Raw genomic sequence first — 17063 nt, 5'->3', positions numbered from 1 at the left:
TTAGAGGCATCTTTATCGCCAGTTAATGTTTCCCTCTAAGCTGCGGGGTCTGAAGCCCAGATGAGGCTCAGCCTTTGTTACAGGAAGCCCAGTGGAGATGTTCTAGTGGTCCACACAGCCCCGAGGGCTGGCAGCCCCTCTGCAGACACCACCCACCCCTTGCTCCCTGTGTCCTCCCGCTGCCCAGAGCGGGACAGGAGCAGTGAGGTTTCAAGGCAGACTCCCCTCAGCCTTCGCACAGGGACGGGGAGCAGGGTCGGGGCAAGGAGGAGCAGCACAGGCCCGGGAAATATCCAGAACAAAGGTGCAGTGTGGCACACATGCTCACTCGGTACTTCCGTGGCGGAGAGGGAGGACGGCACGGCGAGCCGGGCAGGGCTGGGCAGCGCCTCCGCACAGCTGAGCCACTCGCGGCGCACCGGAGGGCACAGCTGCGGGCAGGGGGTCCCCAAACCCCTCCCGGCACCTCGGGCAGCTGTGCCGATCCCCCGGTGCTTCGCTCAGCACCCCGCAGGTGACGCTCCAGCACACACCCCGGGGCACGGGGCAGGGCAGCGTCGGTGTCTCAGCCCCGGCAGGGACACACGGGGGGCTCCGGTGCAAGCTGCGCGTGTAACAGGCACTGACACTGAGCAGCACAGACAGATCTGCTGCAGAGAAGCTTCTATTTAAATGTCACTCACAGTATTCCAAATAATAATTGCTGCTTTATATAATTTCCCGTGCCTTCTGCGTGCACTAAATGTTAATTTTACTACCAAAATGGATGGTACCTTCTCTTAGAAGCCTCTTTGAAAAGGGACACCTCCACAGCAGGGGTTTATACAAAGCCACCGCGAAGTTTAACTCGGTGTAATCCTTTCTGGGAAGTGTGGTCTAACCTCCGGTACAGAGTGAAACCAAGGCACGGGAAGAAAGGATTTGTGCTAGTTATATAAAACACCACATCCCTCACAGCACAGCACATGCCCCGACACTACAGTAGCTTTGGGGAGCACAGTTCGTAACGCAGGAGGAGCGATGGCTCTTGCTGTAGGAGGAAGGAGATTGGAACTTCAGCACCTCTCCGGCGGGATAGCGCTCAGGGACGGAGCCAGGGCTCGCACATCGCGTCCGTACACCTATACATAACCATAAATCTGACAGGCACATAGAGAGCGATAGCGCCTTCTGGACACGCGAACAGCAGATACATCAGAAGGGCCCTCCCCTAACATTAATTACTATACGGTAATTTTGGGGCAAGCCGTTGAAGCAGATGATGCCAAATCCCTCCGTGCGTAACACATAGGGCTCAGCCTTGTGATCACGTCTCCCTCCAATGGATGTCTCTGGCAATTAGCACATCCCACTCCTTCCAGCTCAACAAACACCGCAGCCAGGATTTGCAATTTGAATGCTTACAGGTCCTGTATTCCCCTCCTAACGACACCTACATGGTCCCACGTCATCTGGCAGGGCAGTCCAGGGCTGTGTGGCACTGCAGGGCTTCAGCTCACTGCTCTGCCCTAGATCCTGTGCAGATTAACTACCTCCAGTCCCGGACATGCAGAGGCATCGATGTTTTTCCAACACATCAGCTCCACCTTCCATTAACTGGCAAAATGAGCCACTAAACTTGTAACCTCAATGCAGACCCAGAGAATTCTGTCTCTGCCGCTGCAGGAAGCGCTGTGGCTGAGCTCTGGGATTTGGCATGAGGATCCCAACTCTGCCCACCACTTGGCCAAGTCTCTTGGTGCATTTGGGAAAATTTCAAACAAATCACAGGATGGCTCATGATTCTGAGTGGGAATAAAATGGGTCTGGCTGGATGAAACCCATGGCCATGGGGAAAACAGATGCTGGTGATCATCACTCCAGAACTGGATCGCTCATTTGTATTCCCTCTGGAGCACAAGCCCCATCCCAGACCTATATGGCAACATAAGGCAAGTTTAAACTTTTCAATTGAATTAATACTGCCCCCAGAAAGGAACAGACAGCAACAGTACCCAGGGATGTGTGGGCAGGAGATGGGCTCCTCCATTCCCAGCCTCCTGTGCTGGGCACTCAAGGATTGCTGCCACAACACCAGGCACTGATGGGGGAAGAGGCCTGGGCTCCATCAGAGATTAGAAGAACATCATTAAATTAAGTAATTTTTTTCTAAATCTAGGCAGGAATTAAGCTCGGGGTTTCTGAGATTAAAGGCCAGTGAGATTATGATTTGATGCTTCCAAAAAGCAGGATTTCCTTAAGCTGGGAGTTGTCTCTTTTTCCTTTCTCTTCACAGCAAGACAGAGTCCCCTTCTCCATCCTTGGCCAAACAGGAGACACCAACCTGCAGCTGCAGAGCTGCTCAAAAGGGCAGCTTTTTCCTCAAGAATATCCATAATCTTGTATGTTTATTGAATGGCTTCCTGGAAAGCTTTAAAAATGCCCCAATACCTAAAATTCCTTACCCAAACTGAAAAACGGAGGAATATCTGTAAAGAGTCAGACTCAAGGGGCTGATTTTGGCAGTTAAAAATTATCTCTCCAGTCACCCACAGTTCATTGCCTGTCCACTCCATCCCTCATATGGAAAGCTTCCTCACGTCCACATGAACTCAGAACTTGTTTCCAGTAACTTTCTCCTTCTGAACTGCCTGAGCTGAGAGCCAGCAAAGCAGAGAATGGGAGAGAAGGTGGATGGGGGAGAGAGCAGAGCAAAACCTCTTAAGCAAGTTGCCCTTGTGGCAAGGCTGGGAGGCCTGGCAAAGAGAATAAGTTACATTTCTAAGCCCACTTCTGCAATGTTTAGAGAACACAGGGCACTGCCATTGGTGGAGTGTGCCACGTGGTTCAACCTGCATGACCACCCAGCCAGGAGTTCAGAGGACATGTGCTGACAGCCCTGGGCATCTCTGGGTCACTGCTGTAAGTATTCCATGAAAAAGAAAAACAAGAGCTTCACCAAAAGATGGGAAGCATCATACTGACCTCCACACTTTGACCCTTGGAAGACATACCATACAGAGACACACACAGCTCAGGCAAGCTGTTGTAGGGGAACCCTTTCCAATTCTTCACCAGTTCTAATTTTATCTCAGAAAACAAGAAGTGATACACAATAGAAATATGTCCCCAGCGTAGAGACTGGTTGATTTATTTATAATAGTTTCATTTCATGCTCACAGCCAGACACAACCAGTGGTATGCCAGGGGGGCTGTGATGTACTTGTGCTCCAGCCCTGGTTAACGCCCCTCTTGAGCACCAACCATGTGGCAGATGAACAGGTCTGAAACCCCTTCAGTGAAGGGCAGTAGTGACACAGGATCATAACAGAATCCCAGAATGGTTTGGGTTGGAAGGAACCTTAAAGCTCATCTTGTTCTAGCCCCTTGCCATGGGCAGGGACACCTTCCCCTATCCCAGGTTGCTCCAAGGCCATCCAGCCTGGCCTGGGGCACCTCCAGGGATGGGGCAATGTCAGATTCTAACCAAGGCTGGTTACAGTCACATCTGGAGACCTCAACTAATCCTTGTTCCTCCTCCAAACAGAGCCAGCACCTGAGCAGATGGTGCTCTTCCTTCTGATGAAGAACTGAAGCACTTGTGTGATGCAGCGAAGGGGAAGATAAAACTTTGTCACTGTTGTCTTACAAGGTGCCCAGATGCTTCCTCCAGAGCACCCTGGCCAGCTGTCAGTCACTGGCACCCTGGGACAGCTCGGTGTGACCCTGCCAACATCCTGTCCTCACCTGCAGGGCTGCACCAGCCTGAGCTGTGCCACAGGGAGTGACATCCCAATGGAATCAGTGCTATACAAACACTATACAAACCATGCTGGAACAGCACAGAGAGCCTGTCTGGGGGCGTTGAGTCCATTGTACTTGTCTGGATTGCAGGAAGAACAACATATTTTCTATTTTTAAGTTTATTTGAACTTAAAGCATTAAGACAGACTAAAATCTCCTGCCCCTGGCAATCATGTTGCAAGTGCTTTGTCTCCCCCTTGCATCTGCTCCACACCCCAGCCTATACTCTAGAAGCATCCTCAGACTCCCAGTGTTGAAAAAGAAAATAAAAACCCCTCAAATCCAGCAGAAATCAGATGTGGTAACACCAATTACCCTGGTCACAGAGAAAGACTTCAGGGGCTGAGAAAGTTCAGTTTAAAAGGACCCATCCAATTCAGATGCTCATTTCAGCCTTATGTAAGCTCTCCTTGTCTGAACAAAAAATCCCACTGGCCTAAAAGAACACACAGACTTTCACTCCTTAATTTTACTTTTCAGGCTTCACGGCTTGCAGTCGAGCCTGGAAAAAAGGTAAAGAAGCAAAGACCAAACTGCAGGAAAATCCAAGCCAAGTCCCTTCCTTGGGGGAAGATAAGTGCTACCTCCAGGCACTGTGCAGGAGCTCCTGCTCTTACTTCTGACATTAAAGAGCAGAATCTTCACATCAACACATGCCTGGACAAAGTGGCAAATGAGGGAAAAAAATTATCACCCTCTGGAAACTACAACAAAACCCTAGCAAAGCCAGAGTCAGTGTCAAAGGATGCATTTCAGCTTTGCCACAACACAGGAAGGTCCTTTGAAGTCCAACATCACAATTCCTACACAGTAAAAAGCCACTCTGACGGAGTATTTCCCTCTGTCAAGCTGGTGGGGGACTGGCAATAGTGAGGTGCTGGGCAAAACAGGAACAGCAAACAGCAACATCAGAAGCCACACACAGAGAAAAGCAGAGGAGAAAGGGAACGTTTGGTTCTGCTTTGTGCCTTTATTGCCTGGCCCTGCAGCAGGTGTGGGTTAAGGAGCAGCTCTCCTGCACGAGGATCCTCCCCCAAAACAGGCCATCATCATCTCTGCTATGGGCAAGGCCAAGTCAGGCCCTGCCCCAGGGCACCAAGGGCACCACAAAGGCTCATGGATTTGAAAGTCCTGATGCTGTGCTGTCCCTGGGACTTGTCATTCAACTATTTCCTGCTGCCCTGCCAGTCCGAGCTCACTCTGGGGGAAATCTGGACTCACCCATCCTGCACATCCCAGGCAGGCTGAGCCAGGTGCAGTCCCTGACTTGGCGAGTTGTGGCACAGCATGTGGCAGAGCCCAGCCCTGCTGCAGCAAGGGAATGGGGATGAAAAGAACCCCCCTCATACAACACTTGGCTCTGGCTTCCCTTGTCAAGACACTGAGTAAGGAAAAAACCATCTCATCAAGAGGCTGACCCATGGTTCTTTTGTTCTTCACACAAATTAACTCAGAGAATTAGATGTGTTTCATGTAAATCATTTTCTCCCCCTCTCTCTGCCTCCAAAATAAAAGAAGAGGGAATAGCCTATGGAATCTGGCACTCTTCTAATGAAGGAAACGATCCAAGCCAACCTAATGAAGTAGGAATTCCAGATGGATAGCAGTAGGTGTATGAATAGAACACAGAACGCTCGTTTTTATCAGCAATATCAGCATTAGAAAGGAAAAAGAACTTCATAGTTTTTTCTTTCATATTTTTTTCCTTCCTCCAAATGAGGCAAGTGAATGCCAGCAGGGACTCACTCCCTACCCCATCCTGGCTCAGCAGGATTGCTCCCAGAGAGAGCGAGCAGAGGCTGCTGCCCTTCCAGGAACAGGCAGTGCTGCCCTCCTGCCCCTGCTCCTGCTCTGTGAGTGCAGAGAGCCAAAGGGCCCCGGAGCACACGGACACGCTCCTGCTGGGCACACAGCACCGAGCTGGGCTGCAACTGGCTCTCCAAGGGGCACAAACTGCACTCTGCATCGCTCATCAGCCAGGCCAACGTGCAGACCCAGCGGGAGAGAGCTGAGGTTTGCTGTGCTGCCCAGAACATGGCACTGCAGGAGCTCTGAGTGCTTCGGCTGCTGCCCACGAACAGCTACGGCACAGAAGGTGTGCTGCAATTTACTGCAAGCCCAACCTTATCCTGGGTTACATCCAAGGAATTCTGCAGCATGGCAGAGCTGGGATCCCCCTGAACAGGCACTTCTGTACCTGAACACAACTCCTGGGGCTCAGTGGGAGTCAGCAGAGCTCCAGACAAGGAACTCTACTTCTCACCAATGCCCTCCTACCAGACTAAGTTGGAGATTCCACAGCCTGAAATCGGCTCCCAGAGATGATACTGTGGCCATACTGAGATACGACACTCCAGCCATTCCTTAGCAATCCTCGCCTTTGCTCTCCCTGCCCACATTACATAATAAGCATCTTTATTTATTTTTTTCATAAGTCGCCTTTTTGTAACAATAGAAACTATTGGAGACTGAGATAACTTGATGAATTTTTCCTATTATCTAAGAGCTTAGTCACTCAGGGAATTAGTCATGTTCAAAATAACAGCCAGGCTCAAAGAGATTCACAGTAACCATTCTGGAGCAGAAGCAGCTAATGTCATAAATACATTAAGATGTCAGCTTGAAGCATTTCAGAGATTTTTCAAGAAGTATTTAAAAAAAGAAAAACCCTTTGACTAGATACAAAGAAATCAGGTTCTCAGCAGTTAGAACTGTGGTTTACAAAGCATGAGGTGCTCCAACACTGAAACCCTGAACGGGAGGGACAGATGGACGTGGTGACCACGTGGTGCGTGTGCTTTCCCAGTGAGCACAGCCTGCTCGGTGCTCCACATGCCCATGGCACCCTCCCAGCACTGCTCTCACAGGGTTTGCCAGACATCCCTGGTGTACCATGAAGAAACGCCTCAGGAGACAGAGAATTTGTCAGCACCTCCAACATCCTGCAGGTACAAACAGGGGTACAGAGCCCTGGGACTAGAGCCAGGCCTCCTCCCAGCCACTCATGGCACTGACACAAGGGCAATCCTCAGCATATTTCAGGGGTTTATCCAAATACTTTTATTTACCAAAACACCAACTCTTTCTCAACCAGGACATTTATTATGTACTCTTTGTAGCAGCACTAGTCAGAGGCTCTAATTAAAAGATTAAAGGAGGCCCAAACTGGGAGTGAAATGAGAAACTGAACAGGTAGTTTGTGAGTAAGAAAAATCCTCCAAAGACATGCGTTTGGTAGGAAAGGCTTCAGGCTTTGGGAGCTCCGTGGCATCACAGCACACACAGAACTCTCCAGCACATGCAGAGCTCAGTCAACCCAAGTATCAACCTCCAGTGCCAGCAGATCCCAGAACAAACAGGAACAAACTTCCAATAAGCCACTCCTGTGGAAAAGGTCCTCCCTGATGAGGGTCTGATCTGGACCTGACAGCATCCTCTGCAGGACACCCAAACTGCTCAGCACATCACTGGGCCTCCCAGGAGCTTCACTGGAGCCAAGAGCTCCCTGTTCCCTTTGATCTCTGCAGGAGTTCACAGAGCTCTGGGCCTCTTCAGTCCCATTTTCCCCTAATGCTGGATACTGCAAGATCCTTTTGCCATCCCATCCCTGCCTGGCTTCTCTCCATCAATTGCATTTACTTATCCAAACTTTCAAAAATAAAAGTCAAAACAAAACTGCTTTTTTTCACTTCTCTTTTCCTGACTTCACGTTGAGCTTTTTAGGATTACAGAACGCAGAGAGACTTTGTACTTTCAATATCCTGTGATTTGCAGACTGACAAATGGAGAAGAATGAGTTAAGGAAAAATGTAAGCAAGTTCCTGGCTGCTGACCTGCCCTGTTCATGGACATCTCCATCACCTGCAGTATTTGGCCCTTTGATTCACTGAATTCCTTATCACCATATTTTTAAGCTGTGATTATTTACTTTTTGTTTAGAGAGAAATGGAAAATATCAACCACAGCTTGATTTTAAGTATTTGGACAACGAGCACAACAGCTGAGGTAAAAATATGACTATATATGCCTGTAAAAGAAGAAAAACAGTGAGAGTGTATCTATTGCAGGTCATGGCTGCACTCACTTGGGCTGTCACAGGCACAACATGAGGCCCAGAAGGAGACCCTTTGTGAGGAAATACCATGGGAAATTCCCACCTGTGTTCCCTGTAATACAGTCACAGGCTTGGGAAAAAAACTTCATCCTTGTCAGATAAAAACTATCCCAGAAAAGGCTGTATCTTGGCCTGATTTCCAACATTTGATTACTATGCCAGATCAATACTCTCTGAAGAATGCCAAACCAAATCATCATCCTACTCACACGCCAGTCAGATGTGCAGATTGATCCTCACCACTATCAATGACAATTAGTTTCATCTTTCTGGGTTAGAAACAGATACTAGATACTAGCAACTTGGTCCCAATGAAGCATGTAAAGCATCCCCACGGGATGCCAGCATAATTGGCAAAAGATTAATTGTTTAAAAAATGGGAAGCAGCACATGCAAAGGAGGAAAATATCAAGCCCCAACAGCTTAATATTATGGAATAATAGTGAGGTTTAAGGGGCTGATTTAGAAATAAAGAGCCACCTGCCACAAGAACAAAAGGTACCATCACTTGTAAAGCACTAGTGACAAGCTTCTTAAAGATGAGTAACTCTGAAGGGGAGCGTGTCTGAGTCCTTAACCCAAACCGAGAACAACAGAAAAGAGCACTTTGAATAAACTAACGCTGTCCAGAACTCAGGAGAAATCAATCTAACATCCAGGCTTTGACCAATGTGCCTGAGCAGAGCCAAGTCCAGACATGACAGCCAAATAAATGTGTATTGCTGTTCTTGTAGGCGTGCAGAAAACAGTATCAGAGCAAAAAATACAGCTGAAAAGCCATAACAGTGGTCATGAAAATTGGTCCAGTGATACTCTGGATGAAAGGCTGAGGTTCTCCACAGCATGGAAGGCAGTGTGAACAGGGCAGCCAACCTTCACTCAGGAGTAAATGGAGCTCTGCAGCACATTTTAACCAGCAGACTGAGATAATAACATCTCCACTGACTTGCTGAAATGCAGCTACTTGTGGTGTGGAGTAACTCCTTTGTTTAGCAGCATGCACCAGTATGATCCACATCTGAAGTACTAAAAATTAAAGGAACTTACCAATGGGGGCAGCATGGAAAATCTGCATTAGAGAGAATATCACTATCTGCACTGGCACTTGGCCAGAACATCTGGACTAATATGCCTTGTCTTGTTAAAAGAGCACAATCTGCAGGGACCAAGCAGGACCTTGGCTTTGCAGCCAGCCAGAGAGAGCACTCCCAGCATCCCTGTGATGATTTCAAGGGCAGGAGCCCCCTGAAGCCCTCAGACCACAGCCACCCATCTCCGGGGAAACAGGCTCCTCACTCATCAGGGACTGCAAAGATTTCTGCTGGATTTATTGTATTTGGTTCAGTTTCACTTTGTTGGTTTGTAATCATCTTTTATTTCTAGTTACCTGGAGATATGTGGAGTATCTCCATATATTGCCGAGGCTGTTAAACTGCTGTATGAAATAAACCACAGTTCTCTCTTTCATTTTTCCCTTTTTAGAATCAGCAATTTTGGGAAATTCCTGGGTAGAGTCCACTTCAAAATCAATCACTGGAGTTTTACTTTCCCCCCAAAATATTATATATTACAAGCTATTCAGCAACTCCTGTAATTCCTCTCGAAGAGAAAGTGAGGTCACCAGTGAAGACTAGAATAATAAGAACAAAATAACAAAATCCCCATGACTACCGACCACCAAAGAAGGAAGCTGGGAAGGTGAGAGGGTGAGAAAGTGTCAAGTCCTGTGCTGTGTCAGTTAGAGAAGCAGTTTGTCCTGCACCACATCCAGCCCCGCCCCACCGGAGCTCAGCAGTCCCCTGGGAGGAGAGGGAAAGGGATGAAAGAGCCACATCCAGCTTTCCAGCAGCACTTTTCTGCAGCGCAGTTGTCTCTGACAATGTAAATCGACAAAGGGCCATTTGTGTTGCTCAGACACCGGCACAGAGGGGCAAAGTGGGCCAGGGCCACAGTGGAAGGAATGCCACCCCCTCGGGATGCCCGGAGGGTGGGAGGTGGCAGCAAACCCCCAAACTGCTGCGGGGCCGTAGACAAGACTGAAATAGGGCCCTAAATAAACCTGCTGCCTAATGCCGGCTGCTGCATACACCCCACAGCACACCGAGCCTTTCAGGGGCATCAACCCTTGAGCCCCCGTTTGTGTGAGTACCTGCGAGGGCAGGGGCAGCTGGTGGCTGGCGGGGCACCGGGAGAGCACGGGCAGCGATCCCGGATGGCCCCGAAAGCATCCTCGCTGCCCCACGGAGCCAGAACGCGGGGGCTGAGCCGGGTGACGCCAGAGCCGCTCGGCCCGAGCCAGCCACGCTCCGGCAGAGCCCCGGGACCGGCCCGCAGGGATGCCCCGGGACCGGCCCGCAGGGATGCCCCGGGGCTCCCCGCAGCACAGAGAGCGCCCAGCGAAGGGCAGAGACAAAAACACCTGCAAAGCTTAGCCCGGCTCAGAGGGAAAGCCGAGGGAAATGTCATTGCAAAGCAAAGCTGTGCAAGGAGGGAGAGCTGGGGAGGAGGATCTCAATAACAACCGCATCGCTTCACGGAGAAGTTTCTGAATGAGCCAGAGGGACCCCGCTGGGCTGGGGGAACTTCCCCGCTACCCCCGGCACACACAGTCCCTCCGGGCCGCACTCCGGGCTCAGCGAGGGCATCTGCAAATCGGTTTCACTGAGCAGAGCTGTCACTGTTTGAGCGGCTTTCCTGAAGCCTCTCCGCTCCAGAGCAGTGTTTGACAGCCTGGTGCAAGCACAGGCAGGGACTCTCCGGCTCGGCAGCGCGCTCAGCTCCCCCCGCACCGCAACTCATCATCCGGCGGAGGGGCAGATCTGACAGGTCCCGGCGGCTACCGCCAGCCAGCATATCTGAGCCGGCACTCCTGTGCTCTCCTCCCAGTCCTCTGCCCGGCTCCCACACCACACACCCCACATGCGGGAGCCGGGAAAACCCTCTGCTTGCCCCCACAGCCCCACCGGCTCGCCCTACTGAAACCCCCTCCCCAGCCCCGCCAAGCGCCGCTTCCCTCCCACGCCCCAACGCGTGCCCACCCTCCTTCCTTTCTCTTAATTTCTTCTTTTGCTCGGCAGTTTGGGAACGCAGAGTCCATAAAATGGCTACAGAGTGATCAATGGTTTCAAGGACAGGGAGTAAAGGAGGAGTCAGGAGATAGGACGGAGGTTCATTTCCCTGTCCAAGTACTGCAATAAGAGGAAAAAGAAAGACATAGCTACCTGAACTCACCATTCCTGATCCATCCCTTAGCCACTGCATCTTGCTTCTGATGATGTCCTTATTATCAGGGAGGGGAAGAAAAAAAATCCCTACTGCCTGGCGAGGGCTGGCAGGAAAAAAAATGAAGCCCCCCACCCCCACCCTCGCCCGGCGCTCTCAGCCAGCCATCCCTCCCCTCCGCCCGGCAATCCCGTGCCTGGCAGGAGAGCGTTATTAGCAGCCTCCTCGCTACCTGCGATTGTGCTTATTTATTTCAGTCACGGACCCAGGGATTTCAGGGGAGGGGGATGTCCTCTTTTTTTTGCCTTGCCGTGCTTTGAAACTCTGCGGGAGGGGAGGGGAGAAGAGCGGAGGGGAGGGAGGGGAGACCCATGCGAACTTGGGGAGGGTATCCACAGGCGCCCAGCAGCCCTGGCACCCCTGCCCTCCAGTCACCGTCGCCCCCAGCGCTGCAGGACCCCGGATCTGCAGAGCCAGCACATGGCTCCACGCTCAAAGGGGCTGGGGATTTTGCTGACGTTCAAAGGGCAGTAGGTTCCCACTCAGCTCTCTCCACATGCAGAATAAGTCCCTTTCTCACTGAAACCAGCCCTCCCAGGCCAGCCCAGCAAAGCACTGCACACACTGCCTGGTGCTATCCTCCCCCCAGCATCCATGCCCCACTCCTCACTCGAGGTTAACCCCCTGCTCACTCCCCTTCTGAGTGAGCTTCTTGCCGACTTTCTGGTCCCAGCAAGGAAAGGACAGCCCGCTGCATGGTTGAGAAAGAAAGCACACTGGTTAAGCGTTCCCCATCGCTCCGGCCACCCACCACACCGAGGGAGAGGAACTTGCTCTGTCTGGCGCTGGGCAGGAGAGGCGGCGGCAGCATATGGGCTGTGTACAGCCAAGTGGAAACAGGGCTCAATCCTCTCGAATCCTCCAGCTGGGACACGCATGTCGACATGGTTCTCCCCATGTTTCAGAGAAGACATGGAGACCGCAGGAGTTGGCCAAGGCCGGTCACTGAGGCGGCTGCGCCATCCCAGGGCTGAGTGCCCACAGGAAGGGGCAGCCCGGAGCAGGGAATGACACACCCCTGAGGACAGGCAAAATGCCCCACCAGCACTCCCCAAATCTGCTCTTTGGCAGCTCAAGTGTGCAGCTGGTTTCAGAGGCAGGAGAGCACATACGAATCGTGGAGCCAAGGTGGGAACTGGCTGGCATCCTGCTCCAGGCACAGACAGCAACAGCCAGGACATACATGCACTGGGTACACTGGACATGCTGGATCCAGACACAGGATATATTGTAATACCTGTGGAGAAGCTACAATCTCCTCAGTTACATCTGCAGAGGATTTAGGGTTGTGTTTGAATGGGGATTTATCCATGCACTCAAGGGCAGAAGGGCATCTGGATCTCCTGCTCCTGGCCTCCAGAGGAGTCAACATTTTTCCTGCAGCTGGAGATTCTGAGTCAGGAAACAACATGCAGCTCCTCGTGACTGCCACTTTCTGCTGGTCCTGTGCCACTCAGCAGGATCAGAGCCTAGGTGTCTTCACTTATTTATTGAAATGGGACAGAGCAGGAGTGCAGGCAGGAGCAGAGGGATGCTGCCCAGCATCCCTGCATTGTTGGGGCCCTACATTAACCTGCTCCAGTTACATCAAGCCATATTCCATCATCTTTTCTATAGGCACTGACAGCCATCATTATTCCCAAAGATGGCTAACAAAAGAAAGAGTCAGGAGGCAAATGCTTATAGCTGTCCAAACTCTGGAATTCTGCCTAATTTCCTATGTTAAGTGACAGAAACTGCAGGTAAGTTATTTACACCCACAGGACTCTTGCTGGAAAATCCCACCTCTGACAACCATTCTGGAACATACATTTATCGATCAGGGGCTGCCCCTCACCATCCTCCCTGGAGGGAGCCCCTTCTCCTAAGGCAGGTGATGGCCATGACTTTGTGCAGCCCTGGAATTCACAGAGCTCACAGGTACATCACTTGTTGGGATGTCACACAGGTCCAGCACAACATCACCAACTGATTTAAAAGCTGCAGGGTTGGGGAGAGCCAGGACAGCAGAACTGACAGACAGATGGACATCCTGAATGCATGCGCATTGCTCCTTCAGAAACTTGGACTGAAAACAGAGCAATGATCAGTTATCTGTAATGAAAGGCTAAATGTTTTTTCTACCAGGAAATGTTAAATGAGATCTGCATTGTTGTCAGCACACACACAACTAAGAATGACCCTCTTAAGCATAAGATCATCTTTAAATCACACACTGCATCATCCCAGTAACTCCACTCCCTTCAGTCCAGGTTACACCCATCCTAACCTGGCAGTGCAAGTGGAGGAGGGATTTGATTGGCACATCCCACCCCATTGCTCTAATTGGTAACATGGATCTGGAGAAGGAGGAGGACAATTTTTGTGGAGGCTTGTTATACACAACAGAAATCATCCCGGTTTCTCTCCTCCTGATCTGTTGATCAGGCCAGTCAATAAGGCTCATATTCCACTGTTTCACTTTCTATCCCTTGTTTACAATAAGCTGATTTGAGAAGTAAACCAAGAGTTACCAGGTTAATTCTTGCTCCTTGCAAAGGTGAGGAAAGGCAGGAAAGCCCAGCAATCAGCCAAATCCCTAAATAGGCATCAGGATCACAAATCCCATCCTGCCCAAAGCAGTGGGGCAGCCATTCTCTCTGGCACACAGAGAACCCAGCTGCCTTTTCCCTGCCAAGAAAATGCACCTCTGCTGCCTCATTGTCTATGCAAAGCACTCTGCAGGCAGCCAGCGGGCAGGGCACCAAACCCAACATCCCTGCCAGAGCAGGGGGAGCGGGGAAGAGCCACCTGTGAGCTTCTTCTTGGTCCTGTGCAGGGCCAGGAGCTGGACTTCGATGATCCTTGTGGGTCCCTTCCAGCTCAGGATATCCTATGGTTCTGTTCTGTGATTCTCCACTTCCCATACCAGAAGAAAGCAACCTGCCTTCCTGGAAAGGGCACCATGCCTGGGCTCCTCTGCCAGGCATTCCAAGAGGATATTACAGCCCAGCACACCTGAAGGCACAAGTGGGTTGCCCACCCAGCATACACCAGACATGGAGCATTTCAAATCACACACCCCAGCTGTGAGTGCCAGGGCACTGTGGAGCAGTGCCAGGCAAACCCACATTGCCCACAGGCAAACAGAAGCAACTTTCAGTGTGGGGTGTTTGGGCAGAGAGTCTGCACTGCAGGCTCCTGCCCTGGGATTTAGCTTACAAAAAATGGAGTTTCTACTACCTGAGCACATCCCACTGGGGAGGCAGGAATGAGGTTTTGCTCAGGTGAACAGTGAGTTGCTGGTTTGTCTGGGCAATTGCTCCAGAGAAAGCCCCCTGGAACAACCTGTGTATTGCTCATCCGTAACACAACGTCCCAGTCAATCTCAGCAGAGCTGGGGTCTGCTCATATTGTACCTGTCACAGCCTCCAGAAGTCTTTCTCCCTGCAGAACAAGGACCAAAACTAGCTGATGTGTTTCACCCTCAGATAGCTCCTTTCCTTCAGAGTCCATTTAAGTTTGGGGTCCACTTCTGACTGCCAAGTGATATTCACAATGGGCAAAAAACTCACTGGTGAGCAGAGGGGTGAAGGCAGGGAAGGAAGGGACAGGGTTTACCTGGACACTGCTATGTAGGAGCAGTTGTGACTAATGAAGGGACTGTAATGTTTAGATTTATGACATGTAACTTATTTTCTCCTAATTCCTTGCACCTGGAGAGCAACTCAAAAGCCAAGCAATTGGGTATCAGCAGGACAGTCACCATCACATCACACTCTGAAACAGCAAAAAGTAATCCCATCCTTGTACTTCATCCGATACATCCAGAGCCACGTAAGTGACACACACAACATTCCCACTGCAGTCTGCTGTCCAATCCAATACACACAGACACCCACCCTGCTTTCCCAACCGTTATCTATGGAATTGCAGGGCAGCTTTTGGGTGCAGATCCCTTGTCTGAGCCATCCAAAACACAACACTGGGATCCCAAACATGATGGTTAATTTTCTTGCAGCCTGTGAGAGCAGCAGAGAAGCACAGCAGCACTGCAGGATTTCACCTGCCTCTCATCTCTTTTCTTCATTAGATTACCCCATCACCACTGAAATCTCCTTTAGATCTCCAAGGCCTCCTTCCTTTAATCCCACTGTAAGAGCACTGCTATAAACAGCTCTCTGGATGTGGGAGCTTTTTCCAAGGTGCTTCTCTCCCTGTCCTGCTGCTGCTGCCTTCACACAGGGATTTCCCTTCCTCTGCTTTTCACCCACTCCCTTCCCTCCCCAGCTCCGATGCAGCGTTGGAGAACATGCCCCAACCAACACTTCCCCACTGAGATTCCAGCCCTGAACTGCCTCATTCAGGCAGGAGCCCGGTGGTGCCCTTTGGAGAGCCCTGGCACACGATGGTAGATGCAGCAGAAGGCAGATGTTCTTCATTCCGTATCAGGGAGCACAAATATGTTCCTGCAGTCATTGTCTCTACTGAACTGCAAAGAACAGGCACCAAATCCTACAGGTTAATTAATGAGAAAGGAGGGGAATTTGTCTAACCTCTACTAGGAATTATCCAGCCTGGCTTTATAAACCAATCAGCCACGCTACACAGCTATGAAACACGTACCTTCCTGCAGGAAAAAAACCCCAAACCCCATGGAATACTCTCATAATGGCCCAGTGCCTCTCTGATTAGCACAGCAATAACACAGCGCTCCGGGCTCTTGCAAAGTATTATTATTATTTATGGTACATTACAAGAGAGTTTGTTTGTTCTTTAATAGGAGATGACATATTCAGAAGCCCCAGATACGAGTGTCCTCCTGAACTAACTCTGACACAAAGATAGTTTCAGTCATAAATTATAGAATCATAGAACCATAGGACTGGAACAAGTGCATAAAAATCACTTGCTCTGATGGATGTGGTTGGGATCTGGCTGTTTACCACAGGAAGGGAGAAGGATCATCACCTGCAAACCAGGTCACAGGGACTTCCCCAGACTTCCCAAGGTTACACATCAAACACTGGCAGGGACACACAGGGGAGCCCAAACCTCTCTCCCTCTGCGCCAAACCCCTTCTCCAGTCCAGATCAGCTACTTCTATGTATGCTCTATGCTGGTACAAACTAGAGTAATTTAACTCTAATTTAATTACATACATGTAATTAATTATTAATTATTTGGTACATTTTTATTTAGCAGTTACAGTGCAAACAGCCCCCAGTCTGGCTGCAGGAAGAGGTGTGTGTCATACACAGCCTGCTCCACGCTGAAGGAGGGAAGGGATGGAAATGGCCATGGCCACGCTCTCACAGACTGTCCCCAAAGGGCTTTGGGGAGTTACTGACAAAATGACAGCTTCGATTTTTGAGAGGACCAAAACAAACTGTAACTTTCATGCAGCACAAGTGGGGAGCCAGACTTTGGAAACCTGTTCTTAAAAAGCAATTTTTAATTAAGTAAACTGTTTTGTTCACAGCACAGGATTCCCCAGACACACAGAGCTTCCTCCTGCCGCTCTCCAGATAGAGGATAGCTGTGGGACAGCTGGGGGGAGCCACAGCCTGGCCCTTGAGAAGGCAGCAAAGCAGGCGAATCCCAGACCTGCCTCCTTCAGGTTCCTTTCAAGTTCTGCACCTTGTTTACTATTCCTTCTCCTTGCCACCCTCTCCTGACTGACAAGACTCCTCATGCCTCAGCCCATTTGATTTGCTAATACCTTTCAACTTTTTCCAGTTGTGGCATTTTGAAGCCTCCTACCCCTGCTTTAATGAACCCAAGGAGACTGTTGCCAAGGAACGCGCTCTGTTGCCAAGACCTCTGCTTTAGAGGTGAAAATTAATGAACTGCAGGCAAATTAAACTCTTAGGGTGATGAGGAAGGCACCCCAGTTCAGATTCCC

At 50.3% G+C, this 17063-nt stretch overlaps 1 protein-coding gene across 4 annotated transcripts in view; it reads right to left on the bottom strand.

Annotated features, from left to right (window-relative positions):
• ARHGEF9 (Cdc42 guanine nucleotide exchange factor 9) overlaps positions 1-17063 on the bottom strand; it is a 207574-nt gene that overhangs the window by 112314 nt on the left and 78197 nt on the right. Inside the window, exon 1 of one of the 4 annotated variants that reach the window (XM_071569488.1) lies at positions 11129-11263. The exons of 2 other annotated variants lie outside the window; for them this stretch is intronic. In XM_071569488.1, coding sequence (XP_071425589.1) covers positions 11129-11158 — 30 coding nt within the window. In that variant the 5' untranslated portion in view covers positions 11159-11263. Of the gene's footprint in view, positions 1-11118; positions 11264-17063 lie in introns of those variants that run through there. One more of the 4 variants, XM_071569492.1, reaches the window with a different exon arrangement.

This window comes from Pithys albifrons, chromosome 14 (genome assembly GCF_047495875.1).
Source record: "Pithys albifrons albifrons isolate INPA30051 chromosome 14, PitAlb_v1, whole genome shotgun sequence".
Classification (NCBI taxonomy): Eukaryota; Metazoa; Chordata; class Aves; order Passeriformes; family Thamnophilidae; genus Pithys; species Pithys albifrons.
Note: the sequence above shows the minus strand (reverse complement) of the source record. Positions and strands in the feature narration are given on the sequence as shown.